General features: G+C 42.5%; 1 protein-coding gene across 5 annotated transcripts in view; it reads left to right on the plus strand.

The window, feature by feature from the left end:
* Nucleotides 1-10,012: 10,012 nt before the first annotated feature.
* Nucleotides 10,013-17,786, plus strand: part of WDR49 (WD repeat domain 49) — a 72,173-nt gene continuing 64,399 nt past the window's right edge. For 4 of the 5 annotated variants that reach the window (XM_043522815.1, XM_043522818.1, XM_043522817.1 and 1 more), the window contains exons 1-2: nt 10,013-10,191; nt 10,517-10,733. In XM_043522815.1, the coding sequence (XP_043378750.1) occupies nt 10,575-10,733 (159 nt within the window). In that variant the 5' untranslated portion in view covers nt 10,013-10,191; nt 10,517-10,574. Of the gene's footprint in view, nt 10,192-10,319; nt 10,734-17,786 lie in introns of those variants that run through there. The other variant, XM_043522816.1, reaches the window with a different exon arrangement.

Genomic DNA, 17,786 nt, shown 5'->3' on the forward strand with positions numbered 1-17,786 from the left:
TGAGCATTTCTTTATATCCGAACTATGACATCTAATTAACATATATCTTGTAATTGCTGAGGCAGTTGGCCAACAGGTCTAGGTACGCTGTTAATATTTGTTCAGGAAGGAACCTTGCACAACACCAATCCATATCACTTCATTTTCTTTATTACTATCTTAAGTATTTAAAGTTTGAGCACTGAATTACAATACTTTATTTTTTTATATGTGTCTCTATATACACACACAGCTGACTTTGTTTAGCAAATGCCATTCTGAAATGTATATCCATTATACATGACAATTAGCTTTATTTTTACCCTTCCCCATGAAGAACTACTGTATTTAAAACTATCCTGTTTTAGGAAAGACAAGAGTTGTTTCTACCTTGCAGGCAGCCAATTTTTCAGTAACTGCAAGTCTGTTAATGGTGGTGACGGACACATTGTATCTGATTTACCTAGAGATTCAGGAGCCCTAGAATGGGTGTTGGGCAGACAGTTCCAAATGTTACATCAGTTAGCTTTGCGGTGAATTTTTCAGATGTTTCAATACACTTGAGTCTAACGTGGTGATGCTTTAAAGTTCACAGCTTTGGCGCAGTACAAAACATGAAAACAATCTTCATAAGGATTTATCTAAAAATCTCAAACTCAACAAGTGGCTTAGATCCTCCCTGTGTTGTCTAGTTTTTGCCATGTTGATGTAAAGCATCCTTAAAACTGGTTGCTGGCTGCGGGAGGGTCATCCCAAGGTAGGTAGATACTCATATGGCAAAAAGGCAGTGTGATGGCTCTGGGTTCACTACTTTTTGTTGATGGAAAAGAGGCATGAGTAGACCATCCCCTGCACATCATGATCCCTAGCTGCAGTATCCAGCATTTGGTGCAGGTAGCTTACATTAGAGCAACCACTGGGTTGCTCTAACTTGCTCTGGAGGGGGCTATTTTAGCACAGACCCAATTTAGGATTAGGGGATCATAAAAGTGGTTTTATAGGTACCTTTGCATCCTATCCAAATGTGCTACGCAGTTACAACAGCGTTATCAGCCTATATGTTTGAAGTGGGATTGTAAAGTACATCATCACATTTGATAAAAACTTCCTTGTCCCAGCTTCTATGTAAATAAGAGTAACCTGGAGTAACTGTTGAGAGGCTTACTTTTTGCAGTCTTCTAATATAGCAGTTCAAGCACTTCAGAAGAGGTCTTCCTATAGCAATCCGCTCTGAATGTGAGTTTTAACAAAGATATTACAGAGTAAATGTGAAAACCAGTCCAGTAAACAATGTTAAACAAAATTTAGAAAATCTGGGATTGTAAAGGGGCAAAGAACCACCACTTCTTGTGAAAGGTACTTGCTTTGATATTTTTCTTAGCATATGAATGAAGTAAAAATGTAGAAGTTCACTTATGTTTAGCTAATAGTTTAATGAATATTAAATCAAAGTTCATTATAAACAAGTGAGCGACTCATTTTAAAATGAGAGTAAATGTGGTGGTAGTCAAGCTCAACAGAGATGTTTACCTCCATCTGAGATGTAACAGCAGCAGGCATGAACTCTCCAAACAAACTTTGATTTACCAAAACAATGGAATATGGGGGTCTGCCTGGAATGAGATAAATAGTATTTTCTATGGATATGAAAAAGCCTGTTTTACCCATCCCTTTCTCTTTCTCCCCTACCCTCCTTCTCCGTTATCTTGACTGGCATTCAACTGCATCCTGCTTTCCAGTGATCTTTCTCTCAAACCTTTTGTTACCTATCAGTTCTGTGTTCTTGGGGAACCACGGCGCAGTACTGAGCCTGTTTGTCTCACGGAAGACCTCTTCTCCCCCCCCACCACCCTCTGGCCTCTGCTTGAACTAAAACCAGTCAGAAGAAAGATTTACAAAAAGCAATGAAAACGCAGTGGGAGACGCACTGAAACCCCCTGGGACAAGGGTGACAGGATTAAGGAAACTCCCCTAGCCTCATTTGCATTGAAGATGGGACGGGGAGGCATCTCCATTAGCATACAGAATGGAGAACAGAGATTCCAAGGCAAGAACCGCATGGAACTCTGGGATCAGAAAAGCAGGGAAGCCCTGCATGATGGGGGATCTCTGCTCCAGTTGTTAATGAACCGACACCTGCACACACCGAGCTCAGTAGTTATCAGACCAATTCTAGTAATTTTTTTTATAGTTATCCAAAATAGTGAAACTCCCTAATTGCATTGTGTGCTCACTCCAAGGAACATCGCCTATAGCCAGGAATGATCAGTTCATATTGTCTAGCCAGCACTCCAAACCCTCAGCTACCACCACCGCTGGGACCCCCGAACGATTCAAGCTTCACAAAGTGATGGGAACCCAGCACTCTCTCTCTGTAGGTATAGTCTTCTGACCTGACTTCTGTGATCAGTTATAGTTTTCTAAACCTGACTTTTATAATCAAATTTAAGTTAATTTTATAACTGTTTTGTTTGTTTGGCTCTATGGTAATTACGTAGCAATAAATAACTTTCATGGTTAAGCTGGTTGCTTGCTTTTCTCTCTCCTCCCAAACCCCCTCTCCCTCCACCCCATGGGTGTTTTTTGGCTTTCTCGTTTGCTCTGCAGAAACACTCCTCGTACCTAAACTAAAGATCCCTGCAGTGGCCAAAAGTCCTGTGAGGTTTGCTCATCAAGTGGGTTATGACCAGAACAATTGTAACATGAAAGTAGGAATAGAGATGTGCTGAACCTGGGACATGAGGGTGACGGCTTGGAAATGCTGCTCGACCCAGCCAGCTGAGTCCAGGGACGTATAAGGGGTCAGCTTGGGAGTGCTGATTAACCCAGTCCTCTCAGAGGCTCTCTGTTAATGTGTGTGTTTGTCTGATTCTGGGGCTGGAAGAACCCAGCCCTGGGGAACCTAGGTCCTCCAGGAGAGCTCCATTTGGAGAGAACTTGCAGCAGGGAAAAGTAGAGCTCCGTATGAGAACAAAAGTGACACAAGCAGCACATTGATAGAATTACAGAGCCCCCTCTACCACCGCCCCCAAGAGTAACCCTAATAAATGAGCATACCCCAAAGTAACGGGCAAATCTGGTAACCCTTTTCCTACATATCTGGGGGAAATACTCCTTTTGTATTTAATTATCTGGAAGAAATTGTCTACGTTTTTCATTTTACAGGGATGATCGCACATGTATGTTCCACATAGGAACATTGTCAAAATAAGGCTTTGATTTATGAGGCCATTGCTTTCCATTTTAGCTTCATGAACCTTTGACTTTTTTTTAATCAGCTAGACAGAAACAGATCACAAATCTAAACCTTAGAAAAAGGATATAAATGACCAAATTTTAAAGGGATGAGGTGGGTAGGTAATATTGAGCCACCTTCTGTTGGTGAAAGAGACATGTTTTTGAGCCACACAGACTTCTGGGAACAGTACTTTGTGTCAGCTGAATACAAGGTGGCACAAATTGTTTAGCATAAATAATTAACTTGTGTTTTAAGGTGAAGTGGCTTGTTAACAACCCTGGAGTCATATGACAAAAATGGGGAGTTAATGGGTACAGATTGTTGTAATAAGTCATAAATCTAGTGTCTTTATAAAGACCATAATTTTTAGTATCTGGCAAAGTTATGAATTTAAGCTCCCAGGCTTGTCTTCTGAAGATGTTTTGCAGGTTTCCTTTGAGGACGAGGATTGAGAAGTCAGCTACGGAGTGATAGTATTGTGAAAAGTGTTTGCCCATGTGTGACATGTTTTTGTTTTTTATCTATTTTCTATGCGAGTTCATTTGAGAGTATAGTGGTGGTCAGGTTTCAGCAGCATAGTTGTTAATGGGGCATTTAGTGCACTGGATGAGGTACACCACTTATGATAGGCATGTGTAGGACTCGGGGATCTTGAAAGGTGTGTTGTGGGGGGTGGAACTGATCATGTAGCAGTGGAGATGTCTGCAGGTTTTGCATCTGTTCTGGCAGAGTCTGGTGCCATTTTGAGTTTCATAGAATCATAGAATATCAGGGTTGGAAGGGACCTCAACATCTAGTCCAACCCTCTGCTCAAAGCAGGACCAATCCCCCACTAAATCATCCCAGCCAGGGCTTTGTCAAGCCTGACCTTAAAAACATGTACGGAAGGAGATTCCACCACCTCCCTAGGTAATGCATTCCAGTGCTTCACCACCCTCCTAGTGAAACAGTTTTTCCTATTATCCAACCTAAACCTCCCCCACTGCAACTTGAGACTATTACTCCTCGTTCTGTCATCTGCTACCACTGAGAACAGTCTAGATCCATCCTCTTTGGAACCCCCTTTCAGGTAGTTGAAAGCAGCTATCAAATCCCCCCTCATTCTTCTCTTCTGCAGACTAAACAATCCCAGTTCCCTCAGCCTCTCCTCATAAGTCATGTGCTCCAGCCCCCTAATCATTTTTGTTGCCCTCCGCTGGACTCTTTCCAATTTTTTCACATCCTTCTCTTAGTGTGGGGCCCAAAACTGGACACAGAACTCCAGATGAGGCCTCACCAATGTCGAATAGAGGGGAACGATCACGTCCCTCGATCTGCTGGCAATGCCCCTACTTATACATCCCAAATGCCATTGGTCTTCTTGGCAACAAGGGCACACTGTTGACTCATATCCAGCTTTTTGTCCACTGTAACCCCTAGGTCCTTTTCTGCTGCTTAGCCATTCGGTCCTTTGTCTGTAGCGGTGCATGGGATTCTTCCATCCTAAGTGCAGGACTCTGCACTTGTCCTTGTTGAACCTCATCAGATTTCTTTTGGCCCAATCCTCTAATTTGTCCAGGCCCCTCTGTATCCTATCCCTTCCCTCCAGCATATCTACCTCTCCTCCCAGTTTAGTGTCATCTGCAAACTTGCTGAGGGTGCAATCCACACCATCCTCCAGATCATTAATGAAGATATTGAACAAAACCAGCCCGAGAACCGACCCTTGGGGCACTCCACTTGATACCGGCTGCCAACTAGATATGGAGCCATTGATCACTACCTTTTGAGCCCAACAATCTAGCCAGCTTTCTATCCACCTTAAAGTCCATTCATCCAGCCCATACTTCTTCAGGGTTGTGGGTCCTGGTCAGTGAGGAGGATGCTTCTGATGATGAGCTTGATGAGGTTGGGGAAGGGGGGTATTGAAGTCCAGAAGAGGGGATTTGGGAAAGATTTTTTTCAGAATATATGGTTCCCATCAACTGTTAACTGTTTAATGATGTCCCATATGGGTCCCAGTGTGTGAGGGTAGGTGACAACTAGGGGTGTGTGGATGGAGGGAGGTTGTCTCTTTCACCAACAGAAGTTGGTCCAATAAAATATATTACCTCCCCCATCTTGTCTCTCTAACCTTCTTGGGACCAACATAGGTACTTTGGGGAGACATTTCATTCAAATCTTGATTTGCTCCTAAATCTAACTGAGACCTGTGGGCTGGGGGCAAATTCTGATGTCAGTTACACCAGTGTAAAATTGGAGTATCTCCACTGACTACAGTGATCTCAGGATTTACAGTTTTTCCAGATCATGTCTGTGTAAATTAAATCAGAATCTGACCCACTTCCTTTTCAGTCTATCTCTAATCATGCCATCTGTTGTTGGAGTGCAGTGGGCAAACAAAATTTAAAGGGAATTTTAAGGGAGGTGGAATTACAGTGGCCTTGATAGGTTAGGTCTAGATTAATTTCTGTGGGTGCAAACTGATGATGGTTGCTGCAGTAACCTTTTCTCCCCAACCCAGCTGTGATGGAGTGGGGGGTCAGCCTGACATTATCCTTCCCTAGGTGTTGTGCAGGGTAGGGTAGATTTACTCTCCGCTTGGATCTTTGTAGGCGCCCCTTCCGAGGAAGTGGCCCAAACTACCATATCAATGTTCCCCATCAATCTGGTCTGACCTTCCTGTAGGCAATGATTACTGGCTCTGTAGGCAATGATTACTCTCTCCAGCAGAGGGGGTTACAGATGGTTTGCTCTCTTGATCAATTTACCCTGTGACGGGATTCCAAACTGGCTTCTGCCAGTGAAATTCAAGGAGCGATCAAGCCTTGCATGTTTGTATCTATAGGTTCTGCCATGCTTTTATTTATGATATATTGTATCCTTTTCCCTCTCATTCCCTTTTCCTTAGCAGAAGCTGCTTTCAAAATAGGCCATTAGAAGAGGTGTAGGAGGAGCAGACCTCCCTTCCACGTCCAACCACAGCATCTGTGTGATGCTTCTGAGCACCTCCCACTGATGGTGAGTTTTCAGGACCCTACTTTTTTAACATCTCACATTTTTACTTGGACAGAGCAGAGAGAATATAGTGGAATCCTTTGCCCAAACGTAGGGGCAAAAGTGAAAAGGTAAAACAATAGGCGTTGCAAATAAATCCAGCTACATTCTCACAAAATAGAAGAGAAGGTAAGATAGGGTTTACATGATTGCTGGAAGGAAAAGAAAAGTAATAGCTATTTTTCCATAAACTCAACAAGGGACTTAAAGAAATCCCCATGCCTGGGAGATACAGTGGAGTCGCATCTTACACAGGGTTAGGTTCTAAAGTCAGCGCAAAAGGCTAAAATCGGGTATAGTCAAAATTACCCTTGAAAATCCCTTAAATCGCCCATAAAGTATAGTATACTGTACATGGTTTTGTGTATACAACCCTGTACAGTAATATGTATAAATGTATAATGTATATAGTAATGTACAGTATATAATAAAGAGTATATATGCAAAATACAATTTTACAGTACTGTATTTTTAATTACAGGGGGGTAATTACAGGGGGTCATCAGAGCTTGATGTCAATCCAGGAGACAGAGGTGACGGAGAGCTTGGGTGATGGAGAGCGAGTCGCAGACGAAGTGGTGGGCTCTGGTTCAGCTTGATTGCGTAGCCTCATCTGCTGCTGGTTGTTTTTCCTTGAAAAACATGGTGATCGGCAACTTTCACTGTTGTCTCTTAAGCTGCTCAAACATTTCTTAATATGGTCTCAAATCGTCTGTAATACTACGTGTGATTTTGAGGCTTCGTTCCACATAGGGATCGTATTCAGAAATTAAATCATTCTTCACTGGCAGATGCAGCTTCATCAGTAGTCTGCACGTTTTTGAGGTTGAAGCGGTTCCTAAAACTGTTAAGCCAACCTTGGCTGGCTTTGAATTCCTTCTCGTCAGAAGGCTGTCCCTCTTCGGCGGGAGGTTTGAACAGCGCGTAGAGGTGAAGAGCCTTTTCTCGCAATGTGTTGCCATCGCTAGGCACACATTTACGGTTCATGTCTTCCAGCCATAAGTTTAATGCCTTTTCAGTCTTCACTAAAGTCTTATCATGCACCTTGCTCATCACCTTAGCAGTTATTGGAGCACTTGATCCCACGGCTTGACGAATTTCTCTCTCTCAAATCTTGATGGCATGGATGCTAGATTCATTGAGGCCATATTTACACGCCACGTTCGAGATCGATATACCGTCTCTCAGTAAGTCCAACACAGCCAGTTTTTCCTCCAGCGTTGGAACAGATCTGTTTCTTCGGTTGAGCACCAAATGAAGTAGTTGTCTTGTGTTTAGGGGCCATGTTGTCTGAAAAATATGTATCTTTAAACACTAGAATCACACTCAGAGCGGCGAGATGCTCACACTATGAGAGGCATGTGGGAACTGAGACCGACTGAGGGAACAGCAGATTCACGTCTCCCATCTCACGCTCACTCCAGGGCATACGCTCATTGAGTGGAATGGTGGGTGGAATCGCCCACACTATTTACAGGTATCTTGTTATTTTTCTTTGCCGAGCACGTATAGTTGAATTCCCATACGTTAAATGCGTGTATGATGTGACTCATCTGTACACGGAGATCAAGCAAAGGTGACTGTAATCTGGCTACCATGCTCTCCACAGGAAAGAAAGAGGGTACTATGAGGATTTAAAGGGACACTTCCAGGTTAAATTTGACCCCGAACTTAAGTTAGGTGAGCATAATCTTCTCAAAAACTAATGGGAATAGTTCCATTGTTTTGTTTAGTTCCAACAAAGACAATTTTTAATAAACCCAAATGCTCCATCACTAGACCAGATTCTCAGGTAACATAAATCAGCTACGAGTTCTGCACAAAACAGAGTATCATAGAATCATAGATTTTAAGGTCAGAAGGGACCATTATGATCGTCTAGTCTGACATCCTGCACAACACAGGCCACAGAATCTCACCCACCACTCCTGTAACAAACCCCTAACTTATGTCTGAACTACTGACGTCCTCAAATCCTGGTTTAAAGACTTCAAGGTGCAGAGAATCCTCCAGCAAGTGACCCATGTCCCACCCTGCAGAGGAAGGCGAGAAACCCTCATGGCTTCTGCCAATCTGCCCTGGAGGAAAATTGCTTCCCGACTCCAAATATGGCGATCAGCTAAACCCTGAGCATGTGGGCAAGACTCACCAGCCAGACACGCAGGAAGGAATTCTCCATAGTAACTCAGATCCCACTCCATCTAACATCCCATCACAGGCCATTGGGCATATCTACCGCTAATAGTCGAAGATCAATTAATTGCCAAAATTAGGCTATCCTATCATACCATCCCCTCCATAAACTCATCGAGCTTAATCTTGAAGCCAGATATGTCTTTTGCCTCCACTGCTTCCCTTGAAAGGCTGTTCCAGAACTTCACTCCTCTGATGGTTAGAAACCTTCATCTAATTTCAAGTCTAAGCTTCCTGATGGCCAGTTTATATCCATTTGTTCTTGTGTCCACATTGGTACTGAGCTTAAATAATTCTTCTCCCTCTGTGGTATTTATCCCTCTGATATATTTATAGATAGCAAAATAAATTAGATGTTTAAATTTCTTTCCATTTTAAATGACTAGTTATGGGATTTAGGTCCTAGGAAAGGAAATGTCCTTTTAATTATTCATAATTGGTATTTCAAAGAAATATAGTTCCACTCTTCCAACAACCATGTTTGTGCTTTCTTCAACCCTGCCACTATGTCTGGAACACCCTCCCTGAACTAATCAGTAAGGGCCCTACCACTTTGTCCTTCAAATCCCTTCTGAAGATCTGTTTTCTGCCTGATGCCTGCAAGAAAACACACAGTTAGACTAACACCCACTTGGCAAAAGTCAGTGTAATTACAAACAAGCAAGTGTATACACACATATATAAAAGGCATATAAAATGGTGTATATTTGTTTTTCTCCTTCTTCCCAACCCTGCATATGTTGCTTGTCTGCTCCATCACCAATCCTGCAAAACATATGCATGCAAGAAACTTTTCTTACCATTCATGGACAAGCATTGGCAGGGTTGAGACCTCATAAAGTAGACCCCTGGCAGTAAGTCTCAGAGCTGAGGTCGACTGATTTGCATGTGCAGAGCTCACACTATGGGGCTAAAAATATCAGTGTAAACATTTGGGCTCAGGCTGGAGCCTGGGCTCTAAAACCCTGACCTGGGTTCTGAGACTTGCTGCCTCTTTTTTTGGCGGGGGAGGGGGGAGGACTAAGGGGGGGCTTGCAGCCTTGACATACCCATAGGCTGCATACTCTTTAGGGCAGGGGAACCTGGTCTACCTTTGTGCTTATACAGCACCTTGCACATAGGCATCCCAACCTGATATGGGTCTCCGAGTACTACCGTAAGATAATTATGATCTAAACCCAAACATAGGATAAAAGGTCAAATCTTGCCCACTCTTTTTGCCAAGTTGCATCATTTATTACCTGGTGAAACTTCACTGAAATCAATAAGATTGTGCCTGGCAGTGGGCACGATGAGGATTGGCAAGGTCGGACTCCAAGTTTGCTGTATACTGTGACGTAAAAGCTGGTTCACTTAAAACAAATCTTATTTTGTAGTATGTAAAAAAGGTCGCTTTTACAGGAGGGCTTTGTAGTGTATTTGATTAAATGGTGCCATTGCCATTCCTTTATAGCTATACTATTCCTTTATACTTCTAGTCATGCTTGCAAATAGCCCTCTTATGCAAACACCTCCATTTTGAGCAATAACCAGAGGAGAGAAGGGAGGGAAGCTTAGCTAGCTTTGTATACGTTGCCAGGAAACATTTGTAAGCACCAAGAATAAGGAAAGCAAAGGACTCTGCACATTCCTTTGGTTTAAACTCTTTATTCAAGAGTAAAAAAAGTTGTAGAGCTTACCAAAGTGTTCTGCAAAAATAATGGAGTTATAATCACAACATTAACTATCACAATATTAACGACAAGGTAAGTAAAATGGATTTTCAATAGCTGACTTTCTAATGCGTATTCAGATATCAAATGGAAATGTTTGTACACTTGCTTTCAGTATTAGTTGGTTACAATCCAAGGAAGCCAGGTACACCGTACCTTTTACGGATAGAATGCTGGAGACTATCTTTAATGGTCTGGTATGTTAGAAATAAAATTAAAAGTGAAGAGTTAAAAATGTTTTTATTGCTTTATTTAAATTGACCTTTTCCATCTTGATGTACGTTGTCTCAGAATTTGAGCTATTGGATTTCTACAAAAAAAACTTTAAAAAAAATAAATAAAATTCTTCTTCTTAAAGGACAAATTCTGAGCCAAGTACTCCCCAGTGTGCCAGAAGATGTTAAAGTGAATCAAGCATGAGCTACACAAATCTTTCACTTAACGACTTCCAGCCCAGTGCTGGGTGTCTGACCTCAGACAGAACAGAAGACACTGCAGCAATGAAAAATGTTGTGGAACAACTTGAAAACAGACTAAGTATTTATGATTTTATGAAAATGCAGGAGATTTTTATGGTAAGTGAATTTCCTAATTAAAATATTAATTGAAAGGATTTTGAGTTGCGTATCAAGGAAATATAGAAAGCATTTTCAATTGTGTTTATACTGTCTTACGGTATCAAGAAAAGCGTATCTGTGTCTGCATAAGGAAATATAGGATGTAGAAACAGACAAAATTCTGTTAGTTGGGTGTGAATCCAAGATTAGGACAAGAAGCAATGGGCTTAAATTGCAGCAAGGAAGGTTTAGGTTGGACATTAGGAAAAGCTTCCTAACTGTCAGGGTGCTTAAACACTGGATAAAATTGCCTAGGGAGATTTTTAAGAGCAGGTTAGACAAACACCTGTCAGGAATGGTCTAGATCAGAGGTGGGCAAACTACGGTCCGTGGGCCACATCTGGCCTGCGGGACCCTCCTTCCCTGCCCCTGAGCTCCTGGCAGGGGAGGCTAGTCCCGGCCCCTCCCCTGCTGTTCCCCCCTCCCCTGCAGCCTCAGCACGCCGCAGTTGCAGAGCCTGACCCGGTGCTCTGGGCGGCATGGCTGTAGCGCTGCCAGCCACCGGTGCTCCAGGCAGTGCGGAGACGGGGCGGGGGGTTGGATAGAGGGCAGGGGAGTTCGAGGGGGTGGTGAGTGGTCGGGGGTGTGGATAGGGGTTGGGGCAGTCAGGGGACAGGAAGAAGGGGTGGTTGGATGGGGCAGGGGTTCCAGGGGGCAGTCAGGAATGAGAGGAGGGGTTGGATGGGGCGGTAGGGGGCAGTCAGGGGTGGCGAGTCTGGGGGTGGTCAGGGGACAGGGAACGGGGGGGTTAGATGGGGCAGGAGTCCCGGGGGGGCTGTCAGGGGGCGAGAAGCAGGGGGGGTTGGATGGGGGTGGGGGCTGGGCCACCCCTGGCTGTTTGGGGAGGCACAGACTCCCCTAACCGGCCCTCCATACAATTTTGGAAACCTGATGTGGTCCTCAGGCCCAAAAGTTTGCCCGCCCCTGGTCTAGATAATACTTAGCCCTGCCATGAGTGCAGGGGACTGGACTAGATGACCTCTCGAGGTCACTTCCAGTCCTGTGATTCTATGATTAGAAATACTAGTCAAATGAAGGAAAAAAACACCCAGTAATCAGGAATAATAGGTTACTATCTGGGAAGGGGAAGAGGCAACAATAATCTCACTGCCTAAAAGTGAGGCAATCAAAGAAAGGTTTATCTTTTCTTTCCCAGGACCGGCTTTAAATAAAACTCCTGTACGTATTCAACATGACAGAATACAACCCTAGCTTTAGGCGAACAAGGGGCCATTCACCTAGCACTACTCTTCAGGAAGCCATGCTGCTTTTCTGTGCAGCCAGACTCAGGCAAATACTGACCACAATTAGAGATGGGCCGAAATCAGAAACTTTGATGATTTTGAACCTCTTCCAGTTTCAGGCAGATTATGTGGCTCAGATTTAAATTCCTGGACTAGAACCCACCCCATCTGTTTTGGTGCTGTGTTGGATCTAGGAGAGGAAGGGGCCTGTTGTCTGGTTGAGATGCAGCCAAAATACCATGAGTAAATGGTGGAAGTCATATGAAAATACCTGGTCTCGTGAGATTTCTGCCCACTTGTAGCTGAAATGTCACAAAAACATCTTGTGATTTTGGGAGTCATTTCATTCAAATCTTGATTTGCTCCTAAATCTGAGCCTATAGGCTGGGGGCAAATTCTGATGTCAGTTACACCAGTGTAAAATTGGAGTATCTCCACTGACTACAGTGGTCTCAGGATTTACAGTTTTTCCAGATTATGTCTGTGTAAATTAAATCAGAATCTGACCCACTTCCTTTTCAGTCTATCTCTAATCATGATATCTGTTGTTGGAGTGCAGTGGGCAAAACATTTCCATGAAAAATAATGACACTTGCAGTGGCCCAGTTGCCTTGAGAGAGCAAGACAGCACTCTTCACTGCTATACAAGGTACCTGGCTTGAGCCCCTGTCCAAGTCACACAGCTGATTAAAAAGGGGCTCTGACATGCATATAAGAGTGTCCCAGTAAATGGTCAGATGCAAAATTATGACAAAGACACAGGGATTTAGGAGGTTGAGGGACCAAAAAGGTTGATGTGGGGGAAAAATAGAGTTGTTCAGACTTACAACTTAGATTCAGTGTTTTCCTGTCCTCAGACAGAATAGCTTTTCTTGATGGTAAATATGTTCTCTTGGGAGGACAGCCTATTAGCAGTTGCCATCAATAATCTCCACAGGAGCTGCATTCATAAAGCAGAGTCTTAGGGCTTGTCAACACAGTGCGGGAAAGTGCTCTACAGGGGTGTGATTTGTAGAGCTCTCTAACTGCCTCCTGTAGACCCTGCTGGCATGTGCTTTTCAGTAGCTTTTAGTGTGTGCCAGCAGGGTCTACATGGGCCAGTTAGAGCACGCTACAAATCACATCCCTGTAGAGTGTTTCACTGCATCATGTAGACAAGTCCTTATGTAAAACATGGGCTGCATCCATGAAGCAGACACAGAATTAGGAAAGGTGGGCTTGTGCCTTAAAGCACTGGATTGGGATTTGGAAAATCTGGGGTTTATTCTTGGTTCTGAGAGGCTAAATTCATTAAGGTACTCAGATGCTATAATTGTGAGGGGTGGAGTGAGGGATAAAGTGCTTAGATAGATAAAGTGACAAAGTAGCCCAGAGAGACCTATGACACTGCAAAAGAGAAAATGCCCTTTCTTTTCTTCTTCGTTTTTTTTTTTTTTGGTACAGTATAATTCTCTTTTAACTTACAGTGGGATATAGCTGGAGTAACTCTGGTGAAGTTGGCAGGGATATACCAGTGTGAAACTGGTTTAAATGAGGGGAGATTCAGGCCTGATAGCCTAAATGTTCTAAACCTACTTGAATAGGCCTCTGTGAAACCTAAGCACTGAAGAAAAAAAAATATGAACTGAGTCTTACTTACAGTTTATATACTGCTGTGAGTAATGAATGTTTTTAGGTAAACTGCCCCAGAGCCCAATTCATTTGCTCAGAAATGTTTCCTCAATATCTAACTAAGAGTCATGGAATCATAGATTTTAAGGTCAGAAGGGACCATTATGATTGTCTAGTCCGACCTCCTGCACAACACAGGCCACAGAATCTCACCCACCAACTCCTGTAACAAACCCCTAACGTATGCCTGAACTACTGAAGTCCTCAAATCCTGGTTAAAAGACTTCAAAGTGCAGAGAATCCTCCAGCAAGTGACCCGTGCCCCACGCTGCAGAGGAAGGTGAAAAACCCCCATGGCGTCTGCCTATCTGCCCTGGAGGAAAATTGCTTCCCGACCCCAAATATGGCGATCAGCTAAACCCTGAGCATGTGGGCAAGACTCACCAGCCAGACACGCAGGAAGGAATTCTCCATAGTAACTCAGATCCCACTCCATCTAACATCCCATCACAGGCCATTGGGCATATCTACCGCTAATAGTCGAACATCAATTAATTGCCAAAATTAGGCTATCCTATCATACCATCCCCTCCATAAACTCATCAAGCTTAATCTTGAAGCCAGATATGTCTTTTGCTTCCACTGCTTCCCTTGGAAGGCTGTTCCAGAACTTCAGTCCTCTGATGGTTAGAAACCTTCATCTAATTTCAAGTCTAAACTTCCTGATGGCCAGTTTATATCCATTTGTTCTTGTGTCTACATTGGTACTGAGCTTAAATAATTCTTCTCCCTCCATGGTGTTTATCCCTCTGATATATTTATAGATAGCAATCATATCTACTCTCAGCCTTCTTTTGGTGAGGCTAAACAAGCCAAGCTCTTTGAGTCTCCTTTCGTAAGACAGGTTTTCCATTCCTCGGATCATCCTAGTAGCCCTTTTCTGTACCTGTGCCAGTTTGAATTCATCCTTCTTAAATTTGGGAGACAAGAACTCCACAGGTACCTAAATTAGACTTTTCAAAGAGGAAATATGTTTTGCTCACTTCATTATATTGTAGATTTTGGCACAGCAGAACTTTATTTTATGAAATACAAGCAATAATACCACCTGAAGATGAAGCTGAGGATCAACCTTTGACTGCTCTTCTGTGTGGAGGTGCTTCTCATGAACATGCAAGCAACGCTGCTGTAATTTCCTGCCAAGATACAGTACGATAAATACGGAAGTAGCAGGCATTAGCAGAGTAAAGCCCAGGGAAGGTACAGCTGAGGCAAAGGAAGCTATTTGTAATCACGGACTTCATTAGACCCAAATTAAACCACCTGCCTGACACAATGGAATAATTAGTTCTCAAAAGTTCGATTTGACCAATCCTCGCTTATTGAGAAGTCAAGTATTACGGGTGACCTCACTCTAGTGCTTCATCTGCAAGGACGTTGAGCCCAGCAGGACATGCTCAGTGATCGCACTACGTGCTTCACAGGGATTAAAAGAACTTGACTGCTATTGCTCTTCATTTGCCAATTTACCAGTATCGACACACACAAGAAGATACCACTTTAAATAAACTGTGCATAGCTACCATTTCCCCCCAATGCAGAATATACACTGCACGTACGACATGCAAGACAAGGAGACAAGAGACAGACAAGGATGAAGTATAAACATCTTGACAGATCAGAGAGCCTTTATTTAGTGATTGCAACACAAAATTATTTGTGTTAGCTTGACATGATAAAACGTTGCTTCTGAGCGTAGTTTTTGCTTTTAAGGCAAAAAGCATTTGTGGCCTTTGGGTCTTCGTGTTCAGGGCAGATGGATTGGACTGCATTTGGATCCCCTTCCTGTCTGTAGCCGTGCTGTGCTAGGAAATAGCTTTATAATAGCTTTCAGGGGTATAATTTTTAGTGCAGGCTTCATATTTGTTTCCAGTTGCTCTGCTTTTGTGGCCTTTGAGACTGCTTAAAATGGATGGAGTTCATTTTGTGCAACAAACACCTGAAAACTGCCATTTATTTTCATAGCTGCAGTCACTGTGTGTGTTCAGCCTAAGAACTGCAATTTCTATTTCTCTCCAGACTATCAGTCACTGTCCTTTGAGCCTAATTTGGGGAACAAGTGGAATGATGCATCACCTAACATGCTTGAGATACATGGACTTTACTATGGGTGTGGTCCAGCTGCAACCAACCATTGTTTCTATTTACCTCCAAACTATCTGTCATTTTGAATCACATTTCTGGAATGCAATTTGTAGAGGGTTGCAATTTGCTGAGTTGCCTTTAGTAAGTCTAACTGTGTAATTTTATATCCATCTAAAAACATGCTTTAGAACTTTCAGAGAGCCTTGTGAGTGATATGGAAGCAAATTTCAACCAAATTAAATTTTGCTTTGATAAATTATACTCTCAAATCCATTCACTAAATTATTAGTACACATATTCATCAAAATAACTTGCAGGAAACAATTACATAAAAATGAATATAAACACATTAGCCTTTACATTTATATTCTCCTCCCATCTGAATCCCCCCAAATAGTCTCTTCTTTGACTCTCTAGGTCAGCAGTTCTCAAACTGTGGGTCGGGACCCCAAAGTGAGTCGCAACCCCATTAGACCCAGGGCTGAAGCTGAAGCCCAAGCTCCACCCCCACCCAGGGCTGCGGGGCTTGGGCTGCAGCGCTTTCTCCCCTGACCCAGGGCAGCAGGGCTCGGGCTGTAGCCCCCTTTCCCCACTTTAGTCTCCACTAAAACTAATTGGAATATTGCCACTGACTTCAGTGGAAACAGGATGAGACCCCAGGTTTCTGATTCATATTCCAGTATGTGCACACGTAGGTGGTGCTAGTAGATTCGCCAATAGTTAAGACTGCACGACACTTTCCATTATAAGACCCTGTTTTCAGTTGCTCATAACTTTGCCAAACTTTGACAGCTGCAGCTGAAATTTCCCATGTACAGGCAACCTTAACTCTGACTTTTCATAATTTTTGAATGCTTGACTTTGCAACCTTAATAATGTTCTTCTAACTCGTGTGTGTGTGTGTGTGTTTGTTTTAAATATATATATTTATATATATATATAAAATATTTATATATATATAAAACCAGTAGACTCTGATGGTACTACCTGGAATGTGGATGGGAAGACCTCTACTTGCTAAGTGCCCTTTTGATGGGCTTGGCGTTATAGTTTAATGCAGATGGAACTTAAAATGATTTTTGGTATCAATTGTAAAAATATTGCCACATTGTTGAAGTGACTCCTTTGCCCACAGCAAAAGTCTGTACAAGTCTCAGAATTTCTCAGTAGGGGAAACCCAATGTCTTTTATTGAATGCAACAGTAATAGTAGCAAAAGGACAATGACTTTTGTTATATATGTATCTTGAGCTGTTAGAATGGAGTTTGGAAACCCCACGCTATTTACATCTGTCATAGATGACATGCCTAGAAACCTTTCACTGTCTTTCATATCCCCATTCGGTTCGGGCTGCCAGTTTAATCATATAAGTTAACCCATTTAATGTTGTAAAGTAGGACCACCACCCCCCAAAAAAACTTTACCATTAATGGGCCCAGGAAATGAGAAAGTTGGAACGTTGTTTTAAATGCTATAATTAACCAAAATATTTAAAAAATTTACCTTACAAATACTGTAAAACTGAGCATCAGTGCTTCCTCTTAGTAAAAGAGCACCCAGTTTGATTGGCCATGTTAGCTTAAGAACACAGGTTTCCAGACTCAAAGTTCCATACCTAGACCACTTGGGTACATTTCTCCCATGTTCATGTCTTAGAGTAATATTCTAATACCCTTGCTCACACTGAGTAATACCTCACTCAACTAGTAGAACTGCTAAACATGCCCCCTCCCTACCCCCCTATTTTTGGGAAAAAATATTCTAAATTTCAAAGTTGTTTATGCTTTCCAGGGATCAAACAGGACCCAGATTTTGTTTTTTCTGGATGTTTTGTGAAACATTTTAATCATTGTTTAATTAAAACCATTATGGAAATTATTAACTAAATGGTTTTGATAAATGAAAAATGTCAACCATTGCAATAATGGTTCTGATAATGTTTTCAGTAAAAATGTGCATTAAAAAGATTGAGCAAACCAAAATATTTTGGAAGAGTTGACAATTTTTTGCA

This window comes from Chelonia mydas, chromosome 9, assembly GCF_015237465.2.
Source record: "Chelonia mydas isolate rCheMyd1 chromosome 9, rCheMyd1.pri.v2, whole genome shotgun sequence".
In the NCBI taxonomy this organism is placed as follows: Eukaryota; Metazoa; Chordata; order Testudines; family Cheloniidae; genus Chelonia; species Chelonia mydas.